We start from the raw sequence: 22,785 nt of genomic DNA on the forward strand, positions 1-22,785 counted from the left end.
GACATTGCGTCTGTGTCGCTCGTTGAAGTTTGGGTTGTTGGGTGAGACCAAGGCTGTTTGGAGAGAGCTTTTAAAAGCTTCGGCCTTATCTAGTGGATTATTAAGGATGACGTTATTGACTACAAGATGTGAATGATGTTTAGATTTTTGTTTCGTTAGGATTTTGAACTTGTTCCAGAATTTACTCCCTTCTCTATAGTCCAGCTGAGAAGTAACATGCCTCCACTGAGCTTGTTTCAGCCTGTTGACCTCCAGCCTGATGGACGCTGAGAGTCGGTTGTATTCTGTTTTGATGAGGGGGTCTCGATATCTTTTATACTCTCTGATTAGTCGTCGCTTTGTTTTGATGTTAGCGATTATTCTGGGAGGTAGAGTTGGAGTAAAAAGATTGTATCGAGTTACTGGAATTGCTAAGGATGAGGCCTCCCGTAGAAGGCTCTCGATTTTAGAGATTCCTGTGTCAACTTCGTTGATGGTTGACATATTACCTAACTGAGGAATGTTATGATCGATATAGTCTTGGAATAGTTCCCAATTAGCTTTACGATAATCTTCCCTATATATGACAGGTCTTATTTGCGGAGGTTCTGTGAAGTTAGTTTTAACTAACAAAGGAAGGTGGTCAGAGGTTATTGAGTCAGCAATGAAGCATTCATCGTCGAACATGCCCAGCACATTATCTGTGCAGAGGATATGGTCGACGATGGACATTCCAGCCGGCCCAAAAAACGTGACTTCGGAGTTGGTGATTCTGGATATTGGCAGATCAAGAAGTAGGTTTGAGAGCATTCTGCCAGCTGGATTTATTGTACTATCACCGAATTGGGTATGCCTGCAATTAAGATCGCCCATTAACACTGCTGAGTTGAGTGTGGAAAAATACTCTAACAGCAGGTTGGAAAGGGGTTGATTTGGATGCTTGTAATAGGAGATTATCGTAATTTTGATGTTATTTTGTACGTATATGTCAACTGCCAGGAAATCCAGGTCTGGAAATTGGATGTGGGGGGGGAAGGATGTGTGGGGAGGTGGGTATGCTGTTATGTATCAGCAAGCCGTTTCCACGGCTGACCTGGCTTTTGTGTAGGTGATATGAAGTATAGCCTGTAAAGTTAGGCGTGGTTTTGGACAGGGTATCGGTGAGGGATAGGATTTGTATGTTATTGTCAAAGAGCATTTGCTTAATTAAAGCTCTCTTTCTACCAATACCCTGACAGTTGACTGTACCCAATACACAGTTGAATGTGACTTATTTTATTTAGCGGATGGGAACAAAGGTTATTTCTAACCCTTTTTTCTTAGGATGAGGTACCATACGGTGACCAAAGTAAGTTTCACAGAGTTGAGATGCGAACTTGCCAATGGAGTCTCTTCTGTTAGGAAGGACGTTGAGCAATAGCATGGTGATGATTTCCATCACCATTTTCGCATCCTCTGTTAGGTTGGCTGAGGGAACCTTTCTCTCAGCAACAATAGGTTTTAGCTCCTTATAAGAAGCAGCAGGTTCCTGCCTTTTGGGGCAACTCGGATGCCAGGCAGGGTGTTTGCCCTTGCAATTCGGGCATGTAGGGTTAGATTGAGTAGGGCACTCGGTGGACTTGTGCTCGCCACTGCCGCAATAAGGGCAAGTCACTTGTCTTTTGGTGCACTCCGCGATTTCATGGCCGCTTTTACAGCAACGGCTGCAATATTTGGTTACTGGGCGGACGAAATTAGGATTCCTTGGTGCCTCGCAAGGTCTGACCAGCCTGTCGATGACGATGCCGCTGGACAGAGCACTCTTGAAGTGCACCTCGGAATCGAGGAATAGCCGGACTAGCCTCGTAGGTTTGTCGAATTGTCTGGAGACAATTCGACGAAGTTTATTGAAAGGGAAATTGATTTCTTTGAGGCTTTGGCTTAAATCCTCTTCTGTGATATCTAGGTCGATGTCTGTGATGACTAATTGAAAGTCGGATAATTTAGTGGACGAATTTGGTTTGGTATTGTGGGACCGAGTAGGAGGTGAGTTTTTCAACTCTATAGCAATACTTGGGTCGCCAGTGCGTGCTTGTAACCTTCTGGTTACTTCCTTGAGGTCAACCGATTGGTTGGTCTCAAGGTACGCGATCTTGTCTTTAAAGACAAGTCTAATGTTGACCATGACACCCCTCAGAAGCTCGTGGGTATTAACCAGCAGAAAGAGCTTCTTCTGGGTGTCATAGGTTACTGGAATATTGATGATTTTGTAGTAAAAACGTTTTTCAGGCTGACTGGCTTCCTTCGCATTTGTCGAGGTCTGAGGGACCTCATTGACAGTAGTGGCAGGAAGGTTTGTTGAAGAAGAAGTTGAGGGTATTTGGGAATCGCCAGAGTGCGTCCGAGTGCTTTTTTTGGCTTTTTTGGAGGATTTACTTGATTTGGTTTTAGCTTGCTTAGGCAAACTAGTAGGTGTTTGTGACCCAGAACGAGTTCTAGGCCTAGAAGGTTTAGAAGGTGACTTCTTTGGAGATTTTGTTTCCTTGGATTTCCCCCTAGAGGTTGCGGCATCTCTTGATGGAGATTCCTCTTGAATGGGAGGGAGGGTAGGAAACACATCATTGTATTTGAAATCAAAATCTAGATCAATGAGTGGAGAAGATGCACGTGAACTGGTTCCAACCTCCGATGGTGTTGGAACTTTTTCATGGAGCATTTTGAAAATGCGTGGTAGTGCATTCGGGTATTTTTCATATGCCGAACACAAAGTTTGTGAGAGGTTTTGGAGGAATTTTTCCTCCTCGTCGACTGGTTCGCTTTCTGTTTGCATGGTCTCTTGAGACGGGGTAGCCCCCTGAGACGATGGAGTCTCCATCTCAGGGGCCTGGATTATCTCGTGAGGCTTGCGCCTATATGGGGGGAGAATAGTTATGAAGAGCGGATATTTTTTTTATCTTTTCCTGCTAGCCGGTGGCAGACTCACCTAATACCGGCGACGAGAGAACCTCGTCAGGCTCGAAGAAGTCTTGTCCTTCGCAGGATGAGATTTAGCGCTCGCTAGGCGCCTACGACCCACGCGACCTATCTATGGACACCCTCGAGGGACGTCTAGAAGCAGCAAGCTGCCCCCAGACCACTACCCACGAAGCTGACCAGACGTACACCCAGAACTCACCAGTTTGCTTTGAGATGCCTCCTGTTTACTTGTCAGCGACCGTTACTTCCAACAGTTACAATGTAACAGTCCCAAGCAACGGCCACCTCTAGTGGTATTTTTGTAGGTGGATTCGTTATTGGTTAATTCAGGTGTTGTTAGCCTCTTCTGGCTAAATGGCTTTTTGGTATGGCTGTTTTCGCTGTCTTCGACTATCTTCTATAGCTTTTGTCTTCTACTAGCCTACTCTTGAGAGAGTGTGAGCTCAGTGACCCTCTTCTTTCGGCTATTCGATGATTGCGTGTAGCTTAAATTCAATATTCAAACTGCTGAGATGGGTGGGTGACAGTTTTAACAATGCGAAAACAATTTAAGCGAAAAACAATGTTTATTTGTCAAATAAATATCTGTTTTATGGCAGCACTTAAAATGTATTTTGAAACAAATGGATTTACATACATCCTTCTTTTTGTCTCAATTTCCTTTAATTCAAAAAACAAATTTTTGGACACCTGTATAAATAATTATGTTAACGTTTACATTACTGAATAGATAATTAAATAATATTTCAAATGAGCTATCACGCGACCATTACTCTCATTTAAAAAAATCATATATTACGCTATCACGCTCAGATGGATGACGCAACTAGTATGATAATGCCAAAAAGTCATAATTCAAAAACAAAAGTCGACCTGTCTCAGGATTTCTCTCTAAATTCTTCCCTTCTCGAGATTATGAATTTATTCCTACTCAAACGTCTTCACTGTATATAAAGACTTTAAAACTCAATTAAAAAAAAAAGAAATATTTTTAACTATGAAAAGCTCTTACCCCCTAATTCAAGACATAAATTATCCACTTGGCCCAGAGTCATAATATCATCCAGGACAACATAATTGTTTAGTTCTGTAAATACTATAAACAAAAATAAAAATAAGTTTCAATAGATATAATAATCTGGAAAAGTTCTTACCATCCTCGCTAATTACTTCTCCAATAGGCTGTCTTGTACTTAATAACTGGGCATCAATATTATTAGAATTATCTGGCACCTCTAATTGACATTGCGAACCACTAGTTGTTAACTTTTTAGAACTTTGTTCAACTTCATTTTGTTGAAATTCATTACCTAATGAATTATTTTGCAAAATATTTTCTACGGTGTTTTCACTAGCGGAATAATCCTGGCTTTTACATAGCAATAAAGCCCGTTTTAAAATGTCTCTCGATCTACTCGACATTGCTAGGAAGGCACAAACGTAATAAAAAATTAATTATTTTTTGTTCAAACAAAATCACTTTTTAACTCGCCAAAACACACCAAAACGAACTCTGCGAACAACTCTTTTAACTAACACAATAAATATAACTCTGTAAAGTTAGTCCGAATTTACTTTGTAATACTAAGACGATTTGGCGGTTTCTAACTGTAGGCGTGGCATTTTTGAAAGTTTATTAGGGGTAAGTGCAATATGCTAAGGTATTTGGGCGGAAACTGTAGCAGATACCTACAAAACGCCATAGTATTTAACATTTGCCGCCAAATGGCTTAGTATTTTAACCGAAAAGTGTAGATACCGCTAACAAAATTACAATTTTATTTAAAATATAATGCTTCTACAACTCAAAAGACTTTGTAAATATATTCTAAATACTCTCTCTTAACTAAAAATACCAAAATCTCATTTTCGATAAAAAATCACTTACGGCCTTTGGGCTTAGCACGGCAGCATAGTAGACTATATTAAAATTATTTGAACGTAAATAGACATTTTAATGTAAAACTACTACAATTCTACAGGGCGTGAAAATTGCTAAGAAACGAATAAAAAAAACGTAATTATCTTTAAAACTACCCTACATAATATTACAAAACCTCATATTTTAAGAAAGAAGAATTTAAGGGGAATTCAAAAATGTAAAAACATACACTTACATTTAAAAAAACGAAGTTATAAGCAACTTTCGGTATAACAGGAAGTACCAAATTGATGTAAATATTTTCATTAAATAGATCAGTCTTCAAAACTCCTTCCAATTTTTATAACTCACTTGCCTTTAGTTCTCGAGATATTTCTAATAGGCCCTGTATCTCGCTTACCCTATATACATTAAATAGAAATGAAGACATAATACGTCCCTGCCTAACACCTCTTCTGATTTTAGTTTCTGGACTGGGTTCGTTATTTATTACAATTTGTACACTTTAATTCTAGTAAAAGTTTGTTATCATTCGTGAGTCCCTTTTGTCAATTTTTATGGCTTTAGAATTTGAACTAATTCTTTCTGTCTTACTTTGTCAAATGCTTTTTAAAAATCAACATAACAGACATGCACATCTACATTCATATTCATGCATCTTTGAGCTACCATATTAAAAGCAAATAACTCTCTGGTTCCCAGTCCGTTTCTGAACCTAGACTGACTGTAATCTATTCCTCCTCATCATCATCCCGCTTTAAAAGTCCACTGCTGAACATAGGCCTCCTCCCCTCGTTTCCAACCCCATCTATCCTGCGCCGCTCTCATCCAGTTTTTATTTACCTTTCTTAAGACGTCAGTCCATCTTGTAGGCGGTCGACCGACGCTTCTCTTGGCCTCCATTCCAATAACCTCTTCGTCCATCGCCCATCTGTCATTCTGGCTATGTGTCCTGCTCATCTCCACTTCAACCTGGCTATCCTCTCGATGACGTCAGTCACCTTTGTTCTTCTCCTGATTTTGTCTCGTAGAGTTATTCCTAACATTGACCGCTCCATTCTTCTCTGCCTGACTCTTAGTTTGGTAGCCGAGGCTTTAGTTAAGGTAAGTGTTTCTGATCCGTACGTCAAGACTGGGAGGACGCACTGATCAAATACCTTTCTCTTTAGGCGTGTGGGCAACTCACTTGTTTGGGCAAAGTTTCTCTCAGTTTTCCAAATGCTGCCCACCCAAGACCTATTCTTCTCTTCAGTTCATGAGTCTGGTTATCCCCGCCAATCGTAATTTCATGTCCCAGGTATTTATATCTATCTACGAGTTCTATTTCCTTCCCAACAATGCTGATGTTCTGGTTGGGTACCAAATTTGTCATTATTTTTGTTTTCGAGATGTTTATATTTAAACCTACATTTTCTGTATCCACAACGAGTTCTTGTACCATCTCTCTTACTATACCTAGATCTTCAGCTACTATGACTATATCATCGGCGAAGCGTAAGTTGTTTAGGTATTCTCCATCTATTTTTATTCCCTTTGTCACCCATACCCAATCCAAACTCTTGGAAGCATGTTCGAAGACCGTATTAAAAAGTTTAGGTGACATTGGGTCTCCTTGTCTAACCCTCCGTTCTATTTTTATGCGATTACTGTTAGTATGTAATTTGACAGTGGTTGTTGCCTGTAAGTATATTTTGTGTAATAATTTTCTATACCTATAATCTAGCATGCATTCTCTAAGCGCCTGTAATATTTTGCTAAGCTCAACTATGTCAAAGGCTTTATGAAAATCGATAAAAACTAAAACTAGAGGTTTGTTGTATTCCAGTATTTTCTCTATTAGCGTTTTTATACTTTGTAGATTGTCACTTGTTCCGTAACTTTTTCGGAATCCTGCCTGTTCTCTTGGTTGATAAGTCTCTAACTTGTGGACGAAAAAATTGTGAACGAAATAGTGAAGTGTACAAATAAAGAAGCCGAAAAGTCCTAAGGATAGAAAAATGGACATATTGCGACTTGCGACTGGACTTGTTACAGAGATATAATATATAATTAACACAAAAATGAAGTTTTTTTTTTATTTTTTTTTTAATTTTTATGGCATGGACTTTTTATGGCATGGATTCAGCCAGTCACAACATGAGTATTAGTGTCATGTGTAGTGTGTATGTTGAGTAAGTGTCTTGTTACTTCGCAAAGTCGACGTCATTAGCGTAAAACTACTTGGAATTACACATAATAGACGGTATTTTACTAATCATCAACTTCAGAATATATTTTTTATTCGTAAAATAGAGGGAATTTTTTTTATTTCACAATATGAGGATATCTAGAATGATATTAAAATCAAATTAAAAAATAATGAGTTAAAAATTGAAAATTCTTTTGAATTTATTAAAGAAAAACATACGCTGGGGTCACAATTTCCCCCGCTTGGTCATCCGAAGGTTAAAAAAGGCGACAGAAAGGACATAAAAAATTACAGACCCATATCACTGCTGCATAAACTATTCATGAGTATTATCAACAACAGGCTAACACACAAATTTGACTCATATCAACCAGTAGAGCAGGCAAGATTCCGAAAGGGATATAGCACCACTGACCATCTTCTAACAATTGGGACACTATGTAATAGAGAAAGCTGACGAATAACATATAGATCTGCACTTAGCGTTCGTTGACTACGAAAAATCAAATGCCGCCTTCAGATCAACGAACATGAGAAACAATTTATCCCCTTTACGGCACTGTCTCTCTATTATATTCCTTATAATGTAGACGTTATCGTTTGTTTGACGGTTTGATCTGAATGCAACCTGTTCGTCTTCCATTTCTTTCTCTATCACTGATCTTAGGCGCTTCTCTATAATTCTCGTAGATACCTTGAAGCCGACCGATGACAAGCATATTGCTCTATAATTCTCGCATTCATTATGTTGTGCTTCTTTGTATACCCATTAAGAGAACTATGTTTTTATTCCAGTCTTCTAGGATTTCTCTGTACTCCATGTTTCCTTGCATATCTCTAATAGCCAGTCCTCTCCTTTTTCACCCATCCACTTAATCATTTCTGGATCTATTTGGTCCTCTCCTGCCCATTTTCCAATTTTAATATTCTTTATAGCCCCATCCAGTTCTTCCTTTCTTATATTTTCTGTTTCCTCTTCCTCTTCCTCTTCCTCTTCCAGTTCTGGTCTATTTCTTGCTGATTCACTTCTTTCTACTTCTTCCTGTTTGAATTTATCTTCGTAGTATTGTTTCCATACTTCTTCCATTTCTGTAGTCTCTATTTTCAATTAGTCACTTTTATCTTTGATTCCATACTATTGAATATCTTTCTTCCTTCTTAAACTCTTTAAACGATTCCACAATTTTCTGTTATCTGTTTTGTAATTTGCTTTCAATTCTCTTCCGAATTCTTCCCAGCTTAGCTTTTCGGTTCCCTTACTGATATCTTTGCTCTATTACGTTTCTCTATATATTCTGCTTGTTTATTTTCATCTCTACACTGTTGATATTTTTTCCAGGCTTGCTTTTTTCCTTTATTATTTTCTTTATTTCTTGACTCCACCATTCTGTTTTGTTGTGATATTTATTTATTGATTTTTTTTCTCAAATTTTCTCTGCTGTTTTATAAAGTGGGTGTTTTAGTACTGTCCATCTTTCTTCCATATCTAATTGGTCTTTTTCCAGTTCTATTCTTTGTAGTTCCTTATCTATTTCTTGTTTATAATTTGTTATTGTTATTTGATTAATTGGTACAAAGCGCCAAACTGCTGTTAGCATACCTTGTTCATTCATTAAGGTCGAGAAAGGAGAGAAAAACAGTTGTATTTAAAATAAATGAAGATAAAACTAAATGTACATAAGCAGATTAGGTCGGGGATAATTTCGAATGAGTTCAATGATTGATATATAATGGGCAAGAATTACTGCCATAAACCAACTCCCATAAAGCTCCAGGTTATGATGTAATAGTGGGAGAAATTCTCAAAAATTTACCAAGAAGAGCTATCGTATTTCTCACTACTTTATACAACCGAATTCTTCACCTTTGCTACTATCCAACGCAATGGAAATTTGCTGAAATTATCATGATCGCCAAACCTGGAAAGACTCCAACAGAAGCTGCGTCTTACAGACCTATAAGCCTGCTGCCTATACTTTCTAAAATATTTGAGCGACTACTGCAAAGTAGAATAAATATTATAACCTCGATTAATAATTTAATAACAAATCATCAATTTGGCTTTAGGGAAAAACACACCACAACTCAGCAATGCCATAGGATAGTAAATTTAATCAGAGACGGTTTGGAAAACAAGAACATTTGCACTGCAGCATTTCTAGATATTCAGCAAGCCTTTGATAAGGTTTGGCACCAAGAGCTGTTATACAAACTAAAAACAAATATGCCGATCAGATTTGCTTACTTCGAAAATCACACCTTTCCAACAGACAATTCGATGTCAAAATGGAAAAAGATAACAGAAGCTACCAACTCATAAAGGCAGGAGTGCCCCAAGGCAGTGTTTTGGGACTATTTTTGTACTTACTATACACTACTGATATACCAACTACTAACGAAACAACTATCGCCACCTTTGCCCATGATACAGCAATAATTGCGCTTGACCATAATCCAGTAGTGGCATCTAACAAGCTACAAACACATTTAGATCGATTACAAAACTGGCTCCAAAAAAGGAAAATCAAAGTAAACCACGAAAATCTGCTCACATAATATTTACGAACAGACATGTAAATTGTCAACATGTTATAATAAACCACCAAGTTATCCCAATGAAGACCGAAGTCAAATATTTAGGTATTCATCTTGATCAGAAACTAGCATGGAAAGCGTACATTAAAGCTAAAAAACAACAACTCCCATTAAAAACCAGATAAATGAATTGGCTTCTTGGTAGATCACAATTATCCATAGAAAACAAACTGGCAATATACAAAATAATACTAAAACCTCTATGGACCTACGGAATTAAACTATGGGGATGTACGAAACCATCATACACCAAACTTCTGCAGACATACCAATCAAAAACTTTAAGAATCATTGCAAATGCACCCTGGTATATTTCAAACCAAACATTACATAAGGACATAAAATACCATTTAAAAAGGACGTAACAGGATTGCATGCGACGAAACATAGAAAAAGAAGTATCAATCACAACAACGAGCTGATTTCCACGCTTACCAATCGTCCATTACCAGTTCGGAAACTCAAGAGACAGTGGCCAGAAGACTTGTGTGAGTGACATTTGTGTTAGTGAATACAGTGGTAAATAAGGTGAACCGGCACCGGCCGGCAACACCTAGAAAACATTACATAATTTATCAGTTTTTCTTAATACTTCTTGTACAGAGTAGATTGTAAATTTGAAAGATTTCAAATAAAAAAAAAAGAATTACTGTTTACAAAGATAAAATACAGTAACAAAAAACATTACTTATGCTGTTTTGAATGGACTGGAAAAGCTTATAAAATCGAAAACTGCAATAAGTATAATCACCAACCAAATTGACAATGACCAAAGCAAATTAATAAAAATTCAAATTCCTGATAGAAAAATACTTGGGAGTATCTCCGGACCTCAATACAATATGATCGCAATCTAGTATAGAGTAGGAATGCATATAAAAATAAAAGGACTTCATGATGATAACTACGTTGTGAAGAGAGATTAAACCTCAACTACACAATGTGACAGGTTAAGCATAACTCTATAGACTGCATAATTTCGAGTGATTTGTCCATAATATAAGTAGAATTCGTTTAAATTAATGAATACAGAAGTCGCAATTTTTTAATTTATTTGTGCCAACCATTTTTAAATATAAAATGATATTTTAGAATAATATTCTTATGAATTTTCCTATCTCGGAGGTCAGTAAATCAGCGCTGTTGATAGTAACAAAAATTGTTATAATTATCACACTAAATAAAAAATTTCCGCATGAAAGATATCAAAACCCTAGAAATCTGGTGACAGTGGGTGTTAAATAATAGATTAGAATGGTAAAATGCGATATTCTTTTCCTGTATAATCAAAATTATAAATACCAAATAATATATGATTTTTGTTTAGTAAGTTACAATGATTTCATCTATAGTCCTTCTCTTATGTGTTTGCTCTAATGAATATGTTGTGTCAGAAAAAGTAAGTTATTTTTTTTTATTAAAACCAATAACCAGTATTAATAACAATAATATTGAAAATATCGATGCTTAAACATATTTTTTATTTAATTTATTATTTTTAGTTATTTAATGACCTTCGAATACCATTAGCGTCTCTTTGCAAAGACAATGACGTCGACTTTGCAAAGTAACAAGACACTTACTTAACACACCCACTACACATTACTCTAGGTACCTAATTAGAAAAATCCACTGTACTATGCCAATGGCCATTAGTTATCGAGGCATAAGCTAAATAAAAAAAAATACATAAAATTATTTTTTACTACTCTTTAATCAGTTTAGTATATTCTACTATCATACCAGTATTACATTATTAAGGTTATTGTTTTATTCTATTTTTGAAAGAACTGTTACTTTAATATTATATTTTTCTTGGGTATTTATTGCTATCTATTTATTCATCCTCATTTTAATATTTTGTAAATTGTTTGATTTCCTTACTTATCCGTTGATTTACACAGAATATTCTGTTGGTCGTTTACCACATACCAATCGTCATTTCTTCTTGTCGTATAGATTTTCTTTAGTGAGGTCTCTTTATTCCATTGCTGTTTTTATTTGTGCGTTACACTATAATCTAGGACGTCTTCTTTTCCTTCTTCTATTTGGCTTTCGGTTTCAACTTCTTAGCGGTATTCTTATCTTGTCCATTGTTCGCATACGTCTATAATAGGAGAGTAAATTTCGTTTATTTTATTTCATCATTTAGTGTCTCATTTACATTCATTAGTCCTCTAATTTGTTCATTTCTTATATTACTTTTTCTATTAGTGATAATCTATTGGTTTTTCCCAAAACTTAATTTCTTAAGTTGTTATTTTTTTAAGCCTTCTGCGGTGTTTCCAATGAGCATGTATTGCATTTTATCAAAATTAATCTCCCAATCTCAGCTCCCAAATTCCACTTCTAGATTTTTCATCATATAGACCATGTCGTATTTGTGCTCTGATAGAATTATTTGATTATATGTAGGCAAACAAAGTAATATGGACATAGTAAGTGGTCGTCAATTGGTCTGGATCCCGCGTATGAAAAAAAAGTTGATTAATAGCAAGCTGAAAATTTGTTAGTAGCTAAAGGGTGTCTAGTTGGATAAACTTTGATATATGGGAACACTGGAACAGGGCAGTTTTAATTGTGGAACAGGTTAAAAATTTGGAACGGTCAGACCACGAAAACGGCACATTTATTTTGTCCGACAGAACAGACTTAAACTCTCCGAACAGAGATTAAACTCTCGTGCAACAATCAGACTGCTATTGATCACCTGTCATAATTCCTGTCATTTGCCCTATTTTACATGTTCCACTCATTAAAACGCGAATTTGGTGATAAATAGCAGTCTGATTTTTGCATGAGAGTCGGACAAAATACACGTGCCATTTTCGTGGTCTGACCGTTCCAAATTTTTAACCTGTTCCGCGATTAAAACTTCCCCTGTTCCAGTGTTCCCATATATCAAAGTTTGTCCGACTATAAACTCTTAAGCTATTAACAAATTTTCAGTTTGCTATTAGTCAACTTTTTTTTATTTAAACATTTAACAATGTTTACTCTAATTTGCACTTTGACTGCATAGGGCTTTCCCAGGTTCACGAATATAATGTGCAATTCAGCGCTGAATGCCATAGATTTTTCTATGAGCTAGTTTACAGAAAATGTATTATTCGACAAGGCGAAAACGGCGGGTTCGTTGGGAAAAGTGTTCCCATGAGATTTTTTTTGCATAATTACATTCGTGAGACATCCCAGAATAAGGTTCAAGAAGTCGTCCACGTGAAAAGTGAGCCAAATTTTTTTTAACAATTTTTTTTAATCAAATTGCAAAAACTAATGTTTTTGGCCCGAATAATTTTTTGTAGATTTTCTGGACCACTCTGGATAAAAAAGGTCTCTTATAATTTTTCCCTAAAGTTGACCGTTTTCGAGTTATAAGCAATTTAAAATTGAAAAAAAAGAAAAATGGCGATTTTTAAGGCTTAATAACTCGATTAAAGTTATTATTATGAAAGTCAGAACGTGACTAAATCAAAGTTTAATGCCCCCTACAATATCCTGAAGAAATTTTTGTCATTATTTTATTACTAAGCTGTTATTTTTAAGTAATAATAATGAGCGCCATGCACGTAGTAGGCGGCAGTAAATGTGAGTGCAAGTAAGATGCACAATTGGACTGCCGGAGTGGCATCTCTCTCGCACTCAGCAAAATGTAACGCATATACCCATATAATTATAGGGGTCTTTTTATTCCCCTTTTTAATCATGGAGCAAGTAGTCCATTTACAATGTTTTCAGGATTTTGTTGGAAAATAAGAATGTGTTAAATCGTATTCATTTTTGTATTAGGGCAGTTCTGCAGGTATGTCTCTAGGGTCAGTTGCTGTGCCATTTTCATCCTTTTTAACGCATTCCTTTTCATTTTCAAACATATCTTCAATTTTTGTTTACTTGTCTTTTAATTCGAAGTTGGAAAGTATATAGGGTGTTTGGTAACGAATGGGCCATAGCTTATCCTTAGATTTCTGAGCTTAAAATAGGTCGATTTAAGCTAACTTACCTCAGTACGAAATACATTGTGTCAAAGTTAAACTTTTATTTTACTTATTCTTGAATATTTCCTGACAGGCATGAGCTAACAATACGAAATTTGGTAAGCTGGGATTTTTTGAGACGAGAAATCTAAATTCTCTACCACAGATGATATTTTACCCAGAGGGCGCCACATACGTCTTTCAGCGCTCATTTAAAACGTTAAATTTTTTTTTATCCCTCACTCTACATAATTTTTGAATAAACATTTTTATTCTCTTAATACTTTTACTTAGGTATATTACATGCATCTCGCTTAACTTAACCGTTTTCGAAATAAACGCATTTTAAATCTGCGATGCAACATAATTTTTTGCATAATATCATTGTAGTTACACCCGAAAAATAAACTTAAAACCATAATAATTGTGCAATTTCTCATATTTACGTTATTGCATCGCAAATTCCATTGGAAAAAATTTGCTATATATTTTTGGAAATTATTATGGCTTTAAGTTTATTTTTCGAGTGTAACTACAATGATATTATGCAAAGAATTATGTTGCATCGCAGATTTAAAATGCGTTTATTTCGAAAACGGTTAAGTTCAGCGAAATGAATGTAGTCTTTTTTAAGTAAAAATATTAAGAGAATAAAAATTTTGATTCAAAAACTATAGAGAGGGGGTGGATAAAAAATTGAACGTATTAACCTTCCGATGACCAACCTTTTTTTGTTACATGGATGACCAAGGGGGGAAAATGACCCCAGGTCAAAAATGTCAAAAATGACAATTAACAAAAAAATAAACTTTTTTTTTTTAATTTTTAATTTTTTTTTGGCATGGACTTTATGTCATTCAGCCAGTCACAACATGAGTATTAGTGTCATGTGTAGTGTGTATTCTGAGTAAGTGTCTTGTTACTTTGCAAAGTCGCCATCACTAGCGTAAAACTACTTGTAATTATACATAATAGACGCTATTTTACTAAACATCAACTTCAGAATATATTTTTTATTCGTAAAATATAGTAAATTTTTTTTATTTCAAAATATGAGTATATCTAAAATGATATTAAAGTCAAATAAAAAAATAATGAGTTAAAAATTAAAAATACTATTGAATTTATTAAAGAAAAACATACGCTGGGGTCACAATTTCCCCCGCTTGGTCATCCGAAGGTTAAACGAGTGCTGAAAGACGTATGTGGCGCCCTCTGGGCAATACATCACTCTTGGTGGCGAATTTATATTACTCATCCGCTCATCCCAAAAAACCCCGCTTACCAAATTTCATGTTGTTGGGTCATGCCTGTCTGGAAATATTCAAGAATAAATAAAATAAAAGTATAACTTTGACACCCTGTATTTCGGTAATCGACTTTCGTACTAAGGTAAGTTTTAAATCAACCTATTTCAAGCTCAGGGATCTGAGGTTAAGCTGTGGCCCATTCTTTACTAAACACCCTGTATAGATTTCTCTTTTTTTGTAATAATTTATTCATATCAGTTGCATCTTTACTCTTTCAAGCATATTAGATCTGACGTGTTTTAACGTTTTCCATGCCTCTGCCTTCTGCATTCTCTTCTATTTTGTTGATCTTCTATAGTCAGTCGCTTTTGGCAAGCTGTCTTTTTTTCCTTCATTTTTTATCTTTGCTGACCACCAATATGGTTTTTTGTTAGGAAAATTTTTTCTGGTCATTTCCCCTTCAGTGGCTTGTTTTGTTGCTACTTCTGGCACTACTGGCTATCTTCGAGAGAAAAGTACTTAGGATGATGTTTGGAGCCGTAAATTAAAATGGTCAGTGCCAACGAAGTTATAGCTTTGAATTATACCAGCTATACACATTTCTATACAGTCAGAAAATGGAGGCAAATGGCTAGCAAACAACGGGAGTGACCACTTCTTTGATCGCAGACCCAGCTTCATAGACTCAAGGATTGTTGAGTTAATTGTGATAATGATGAAGAAAAAGCACATAGACATTAAAGCAGAGGGAATAATAGTAATAATTTTGTGATAATTTGAACAAAGAAAATCAAGTCCTCAATACTATGATACCATTTTTCTCTTCTATAATGTTTAATTGAGAAAAAAAACTACTAGAAAGAAACTAGAAAAAAAAATTCGTACCGGATTTGGAACAAATGATCACCTACAGAGCATTAAAACGGTAATAGAAAAGACTATCGAATACAATCGACCACTCGTTTTGGCTTTTGTAGATTTCCATAAAGCCTTTGACACGGTAGCGTTTGACAAAATTCTGGAAGCTACAAGCATGCCGCATTGACTACCGATACACAAGGTTAATTTACAATACATACAAGAACGCAACTATGTCGGTGAAACTACATAAAAACACCGACCATATCCCAATCGGCAGAGGAGTCCGACAGGGCGATACCTTATCGCCTAAACTGTTTACCGCAGTACTAGAATATGCTTGTAAAAAACTTAACTGGGAAGATAGTCCAGGGTAAAAAGGATTTTCTCGGGACACTCAAAGATCCAGGTAGCTGACTACTTTTTTAGTGATTGTAGACATACAGAAAGAAAACTTACGCATCACATTTAAAAGCTAAATAGTTGACATAAAGTTACAAAATTCAATTTTTTAGAACATTGAAAAACCTTTAAAATGTCGATTTTTGGAAGTTAAAAAGTTAATTTGTTGCTACGCAAACTGCACAATAAGTGAAAATCGTTATTTGTTAATAACTTTTACCAAAACTATCTTAGAACTTTATTGGTTCACCCAAAGTTGGGTATTGGGGTACTTAACAAACCTTTAAAATATGATACCGATCTAGTAATTAGTTTAAGAGTTATTCTATTTGTTTAGCCCAGATACCTTTATTTTGCAATAACATAAGACAGAAAATAATGAAGATAGGGCAATTCTGAATATGCCGAATGAAAGCATAAGAGTGATAGTATCAAAAGTATTATAAAAGATAAAAAAATTAATCAATACAATCAAAAATCCTAATGCCAAATTTTTTAGATTTTTTAGTTTATGAACATTTAGAATAATTTCACAAATATTAACCGTAGGAACAATATTTTTATATATTCGAAAAGCTAGTAGTTTAACACGAATTTTCAAATAAAAAAATTAGCCTGGGTTCATTAGGGACAAAATTAGCCATGTCTTTTTTTTTAATTCACAGCTAATTTGTTTTTAATAATTAAGGCATTTTATTGATGCCATTTTAAATAATGGGATTTGTATTTTTTGTTAAAAAATTGCATAAATATAGTATGTTCACAGCACCCTCTACCATTTTTCAAAATTATAGTTTAAACGGTTACTAGGGGGAACCTACGAATCCACCTAGTTAAAATACCGAAAAAGCAATTTCAAACTAATACAATTTTCTGTATCTCCGGATCAACTCAATGGATTTTTATTTTTCTTTTTTTAATTTGTATGTAATTTCTACGTAGATTACAAATATGCAATTTGTTTATAAATTTATTAATTATTAATCAGTCTAATTTGTTTAAATAATACTTGAAAAATATTTTTTACAAAAGTCTATTTTTTTAATTATAGTATCATTAATGATCATACAAAAAGTTAAAGTTCACTTTAATAAATAAAATATTTTTATTAGATAATTATTTATTGAAGATAACTTATTTATTAAACTGCACCTTAACTTTTTGTATTATTAATAAATTATTAATAAATTATTAATAATAATGATAGTCTGATTAAAACCATGGATTTTTGGGAAAAAAATATTTTTCAAAAACTGTTTAAACAAATTAAACTTTTTATTAATTAGTAAATGTCAAATTGCAAATAGACGCATTACATATTTTTAATGTACAGAAAAATTACATACAAATTAAAAAAGAAAGATCAAAATATATTCAGTAGATCCCGAGATATAGAAAATGATAGTAGTTTTAAGTTGCCTTTTTTAATTTTTGAACTCGTGCATTTGTCGGCTCCCAGCTCCCCCTTGACTTACCACGACTAGTCACCAACTGAACAACATTTTTAAAAATTCGTGTAAAATACCAACTTTTCGAATATGTAAAATGATTTTTTTACGGACAATATTTTTAAAGTTGTTCCAATTTCAAAAATTTGGCATTGGTATTTTTGACTATATGAGATAATTTTTTTATCTTTTTTTAGTACATTTTGATAATATCACTGTTCTACTTTCATTTAACATGCGCAGAATTGCCTTATCTTCATTATTTTCTGTCTTATCTTATTGCAAATAGTCCAAAAAGCCACTGCGCATCCGCTAGGAAAAATATTCTAATTCGGATTTTTTGCACAATCTTACTCAAAAAGGACCCCTTTTAACAAATTTGCATGTTGCCAGGACCAAAAGTCGGTCAAAAATTTTTTAAACGTTTTTTTTTTGTTTTTTTCCTAAAATTATTTTTTTGCATGGAACAAAATTTTTTTAGGTTTTTTGGATCATTCCAAACAGAAAAGGTCTGTAATGACTTTTCTCTAAAGTTGATAGTTTTTGACATATAAGCGATTCAAAATTGAAAAATTGCGAAATCGGCCATTTTTAACCCTCAAAAACTATGTGAAATATAGTATACTAGTGACGTCATCCATCTGGGGGTAATGACGTAATCGATGATTTTTTTAAATGAGAATACGGGTCGTGTGCTGGCTCATTTGAAAGGTTCTTCAATTCTCTATTCAGTAATATAAACATGTACATAATTATTTATACAGGGTGTCAAATGGGTCACAGGGTGTTATACAAATTTTTATTAAATTTTGGCATTTGGCAAATTAACAAAAAAATTTAATTATTGGACACCCTGTATAAATAATTATGTAAATGTTTATACTACTGAATAGAGAATGGAAGAACCTTTCAAATGAGCTAGCACACGACCCCTATTCTCATTTAAAAAAATCATCGATTACGTCATCACGCCCAGATGGATGACGTCACTAGTATATCATATATGTCACAATATCATAAATTAAAAATAAAAAGCGACCTGTTTCGGGATTTTTCCTTAAAGCCGCCGGTTTACGAAATATCGAATTTATTCCTTTCATTTGCATCATACTGCATACACATGCAACAGTGGAAAATGGTGTCGCGCACGCTTGATTGGCAATTAAAAAACAAAGGGGTTTTTGATATTGTATTGCAAAAAACTCTTCGGGATTTCATTAATCGATGTTTACAGAATATCTACCTACCTTGGCAACATTCAAATTTTCAGTTTTTCACATAGGTTTTGAGGATTAAAAATGGCCGATTTCGCAATTTTTCAATTTTTAATCGCTTATATATCAAAAACTATCAACTTTAGAGAAAAGTCACTAAAGACCTTTTCTGTTTGGAATGATCCAAAAAACCTAAAAAAAAATTGTTCCATGCAAAAGAAATAATTTTAGGAAAAAAACAAAAAAAAAACGTTTCAAAAATTTTTGACCAACTTTTGGTCCTGGTAACATGCAAATTTGTTAAAAGGGGTCCTTTTTGAGTAAGATTGTGCAAAAAATCCGAATTAGAATATTTTTCCTAGCGGATGCGCAGTGGCTTTCTGGACTAAAAATAAAGGTCTCTGGGGTAAACAAATAGAACAGCTTTTAAACTAAATAATGGATCGGTCTCAAATTTTGAGGGTTTGTTAAGTACCCCAATACACAACTTTGGGTGAAACACTAAAATTCTAAAGTAGTTTTAGTAAAACTTATTAAAAAATAACGATTTTCACTTATTTTGGCGTTTGCATAGCAACAAATTAACTTTTTAACTTTAAAAAACCGGCATTTTGAAGGTTTTTCGATGTTCTAAAAAATTTAATTTTGTAGTTTTATGTCAACTGTTTAGCTTTTGAATAGGGTGCAAAAATCGAAAAAATAGCGATTTTTGCACTAAATTGTTAATAATTAAAAAACGGAAGCGAACTCTAGGCAGGAAACATGTAGGTTTTCTTCCTATAGGTATAGGTCTCTAATAACTAAAACAGTAGTCAGCTACCTGGATCTTTGAGTGTCCCGAACATGATCTATTTCTAGCTTATTACCCTGGACTAAGAGCGAGGCGTGAATATTGACGGTAGAAGATTAACAAATTGGAAATTCGCAGACGACACAGTTTTATTCTCTGACAACCTTCAGGAGATATGTACACTGCTACATGAACTTCAGTTAGTGTGTGCCAGTGTAGGTCTTAAAATAAACATCTCCAAAACAAAATTCATGACAAACCTAGTACCTAGCGGAAATATCAATATTGTAGACAACCAAGTAGAGCTAGTGGAAAAATACATATACCTTAGACACGAAATAAAGATAACAAGAAACAACCAAACATGCGAACTACGAAGACATCTTTAAAATCGATATACCAATTTTTTTAAAACGTAAAACATTTGACCAATGTATGTTGCCTGTGATGACTTATGGTGCCGAAACTTTGACACTGACAGCTACAACTTCTAAAATGCTGCAAATAGCCCAGAGGAAAATGGAAAGGTCAATGCTGAGTATATCGCTTCGTGACCGAGTTAGAAATGAAGACATAAGACGAAGAACAGGAGTTACCGATGTAATTTCCCGAATTGCCACCCTGAAATGGAACTGGGCCGGACACGCCGCCCGAATCAGTGATGAGAGATGGACGAAGAGATTACTTGAGTGGAGGCCGAGATTAGACAAAAGAAGTAGAGGAAGACCACCTACTCGTTGGAGTGACAATCTCAAGAAAATGTGTAGAAATTGGATGCAAAGTGCTCAAATAGAGCACAATGAACAAAAATGAGAGAGGCCTCTGTCCAGCAGTGGACGCAAAGGGCTGTATGATGATGATGAATGTTTAATAATATAAATTAAGCCAAGGACCTCTAAGGCCTGTAAAGTAGTGCTGTTATATATAATTTTTAGTAAAATGTTGAATGCATCTTGTGAATATCTCTTAACTGGTGTAGCATCACAAATCTAAAAAATTTAATATTTATCTTAACTGGGAAGGTACTACATTTGAAATAATCTGAAGTTTTTTAGGTAAGATATTAATGACGAGTATAATAATTTTTATACAGATTTATTAGGGCAGTTTTATTGCTCACTTCCTCAATTTGTCGTATATTCCACTAATTACACCTAGTACATTTTATGTACTTCAACAATTCATTGTATTTTTCTAGTTATCTGCTGCCGCCCCTGTCGATGTAAAATTCACAAAATTATTGGACGTTAAGTTTGAAAGTAGAACCAGCTCTTTGAGGAATGATGTTGGAAGATTTCTCTATCCTCAAACTGAAGATATAGACTTAGGTAAAGTTTTTGTTTGCTTTAAGAAATAACATAAATATATAATATAATATATTTTTTTAGAAATGCATAAAATGTTATTGCCATTCATCTTATCTGATGCAAAATATTAGTGTATGGTGCATAGCTAACACAGTAAAATTTTAAAATACATATTATATTATTGTCAATCAGCTTCTTTTTCTTCTTTTGCCCTTTAATTCGTCCAATTTTGAACATAGGCTTCCCCCAATTTCCTCCATTCGCTTCTGTTTAGTGCTTTCTGTTTCCAGTGCGTTCCTCCTATCTTTTTAATGTCGTCTCCCCATCTCATCTGGGGTCGTCCTCTTGCTCTCTTTCCTGTCCATGGTCTCCATTGTTGTATCGTGCTATTCCACCTATTGTCCGTTTGTATAGCGTTATGACCTGCGAAGCTCCATTTTAGCCTGGCTATATGTTGGCCTGCGTCTTTGACTTTTGTTCTATTTCTGACCCAGTTGTTTTGCTTTTTGTCTGTCAATTTTACTCCTAACATTGCTCTCTCCATGGCTCTTTGTGTCTTTATTATTTTATCCATGTTTGCCTTTGTCAAGGTCCATGTTTGGCATGCGTATGTGGGAATTGGGAGTATGCACTGGTCAAACACTCTTGTTTTTAAGTATTGTTGTATTTTTTTATTCTTTAGGACCGATTTTAATTTTCCAAATCCTGCCCAGGCCAATCTGACCCTTCTTTTTACCTCCGTTGTTTGGTTTTCCTTATTTTTTTTTATCATCTGTCCCAAATATATATAATCATTAACCGCTTCTATTGTGGTGTCGTTTAGTATTACGTTTCTATTGTCTTGTGTGTTTGTCATTGTTTTTGTTTTGGCAAAATTCATTTTTAGACCTATTTGTTCGGATTCATTTGCCAGTTCGGTTAGCATGGTTTGGAGTTCTTCAAAACTTGATGCTATGACTACTACATCGTCTGCATATCTTAGGTGGTTTAGTTTCTTTCCATTTATGTTTATTCCCATGTTTGTCCATTCCATTGTTTTGAAAACATCTTCCAGTGCTAATGTAAATAGTTTAGGAGAAATAACATCTCCCTGTCGCACTCCTCTGTTAATCGGTATGGGTTTTGTGGTTTCTTCCAATTGTACTGTCATTGTTGCTTTCTTATATATATGATGTATTAGCATTCTGCATCTGGAAACTATTTTACAGTTGTTTATATCTTTTTCTATTGCCCACATTTCCACGCTTTCAAATGCTTTTTCGTAGTCAACGAACGCTAAGTGCAGATCTATATGGTATTCGTTAGCTTTTTCTATTAGTGTCCTAATTGTTAGAAGATGGTCAGTGGTGCTATATCCCTTTCGGAATCCTGCCTGCTCTACTGGTTGATACGAGTCCAATGTGTGTGTTAGCCTGTTGTAGATAATCCTTATGAATAGTTTATACGTTTGCGACAGTAGTGAGATGGGTCTGTATTTTTTTGTTTCCTTTCTGTCGCCTTTCTTAAATAGCAGGATTGTAAGACTTTCGTTCCATTCGTCGGGTATTTCTCCTTTATGTAGACACTGATTAAACAGATTTCTTAATGTTTGTAAGATTTCTTCTTTCCCTTCTTTCAACATTTCAGCAAGGATTCCATCTGGTCCTGGTAATCAGCTAATGCCTGAAAATCATCATCATCATCTTGGTGCTACAGCCCTTAGAGTGCCTCGACCTTCTCAAGCTTTCTACGCCATTCTGATCTGTCCCTTGCTTGAATTTTCCAATTGCCGACTCCGATCTTCTCGGCATCTTGTGTTACCCCGTCCATCCACCTTAGTGTTGGTCTTTTTATTCCCACGGGTTACGCTCTTAGAATATTTTTTATCATGTTCGATTTAGGAGCCCGGTCTACAGGTCCTGCCCACTGCAGGCGGTTAATTATAGTGATTATATATTTTCCAC

General features: G+C 34.9%; 1 protein-coding gene across 1 annotated transcript in view; it reads left to right on the forward strand.

Moving 5' to 3' along the window:
- Positions 1 to 10,920: 10,920 nt before the first annotated feature.
- The window catches only part of LOC126887981 (microfibril-associated glycoprotein 4-like), a 116,978-nt gene continuing 105,113 nt past the window's right edge, over positions 10,921 to 22,785 (forward strand). Inside the window, exon 1 of the mRNA XM_050655953.1 lies at positions 10,921 to 10,998. Coding sequence (XP_050511910.1) covers positions 10,936 to 10,998 — 63 coding nt within the window. The 5' untranslated portion in view covers positions 10,921 to 10,935. The remainder of the gene's footprint in view (positions 10,999 to 22,785) is intronic.

Source organism: Diabrotica virgifera, chromosome 7 (assembly GCF_917563875.1).
Source record: "Diabrotica virgifera virgifera chromosome 7, PGI_DIABVI_V3a".
Lineage (NCBI taxonomy): Eukaryota > Metazoa > Arthropoda > Insecta > Coleoptera > Chrysomelidae > Diabrotica > Diabrotica virgifera.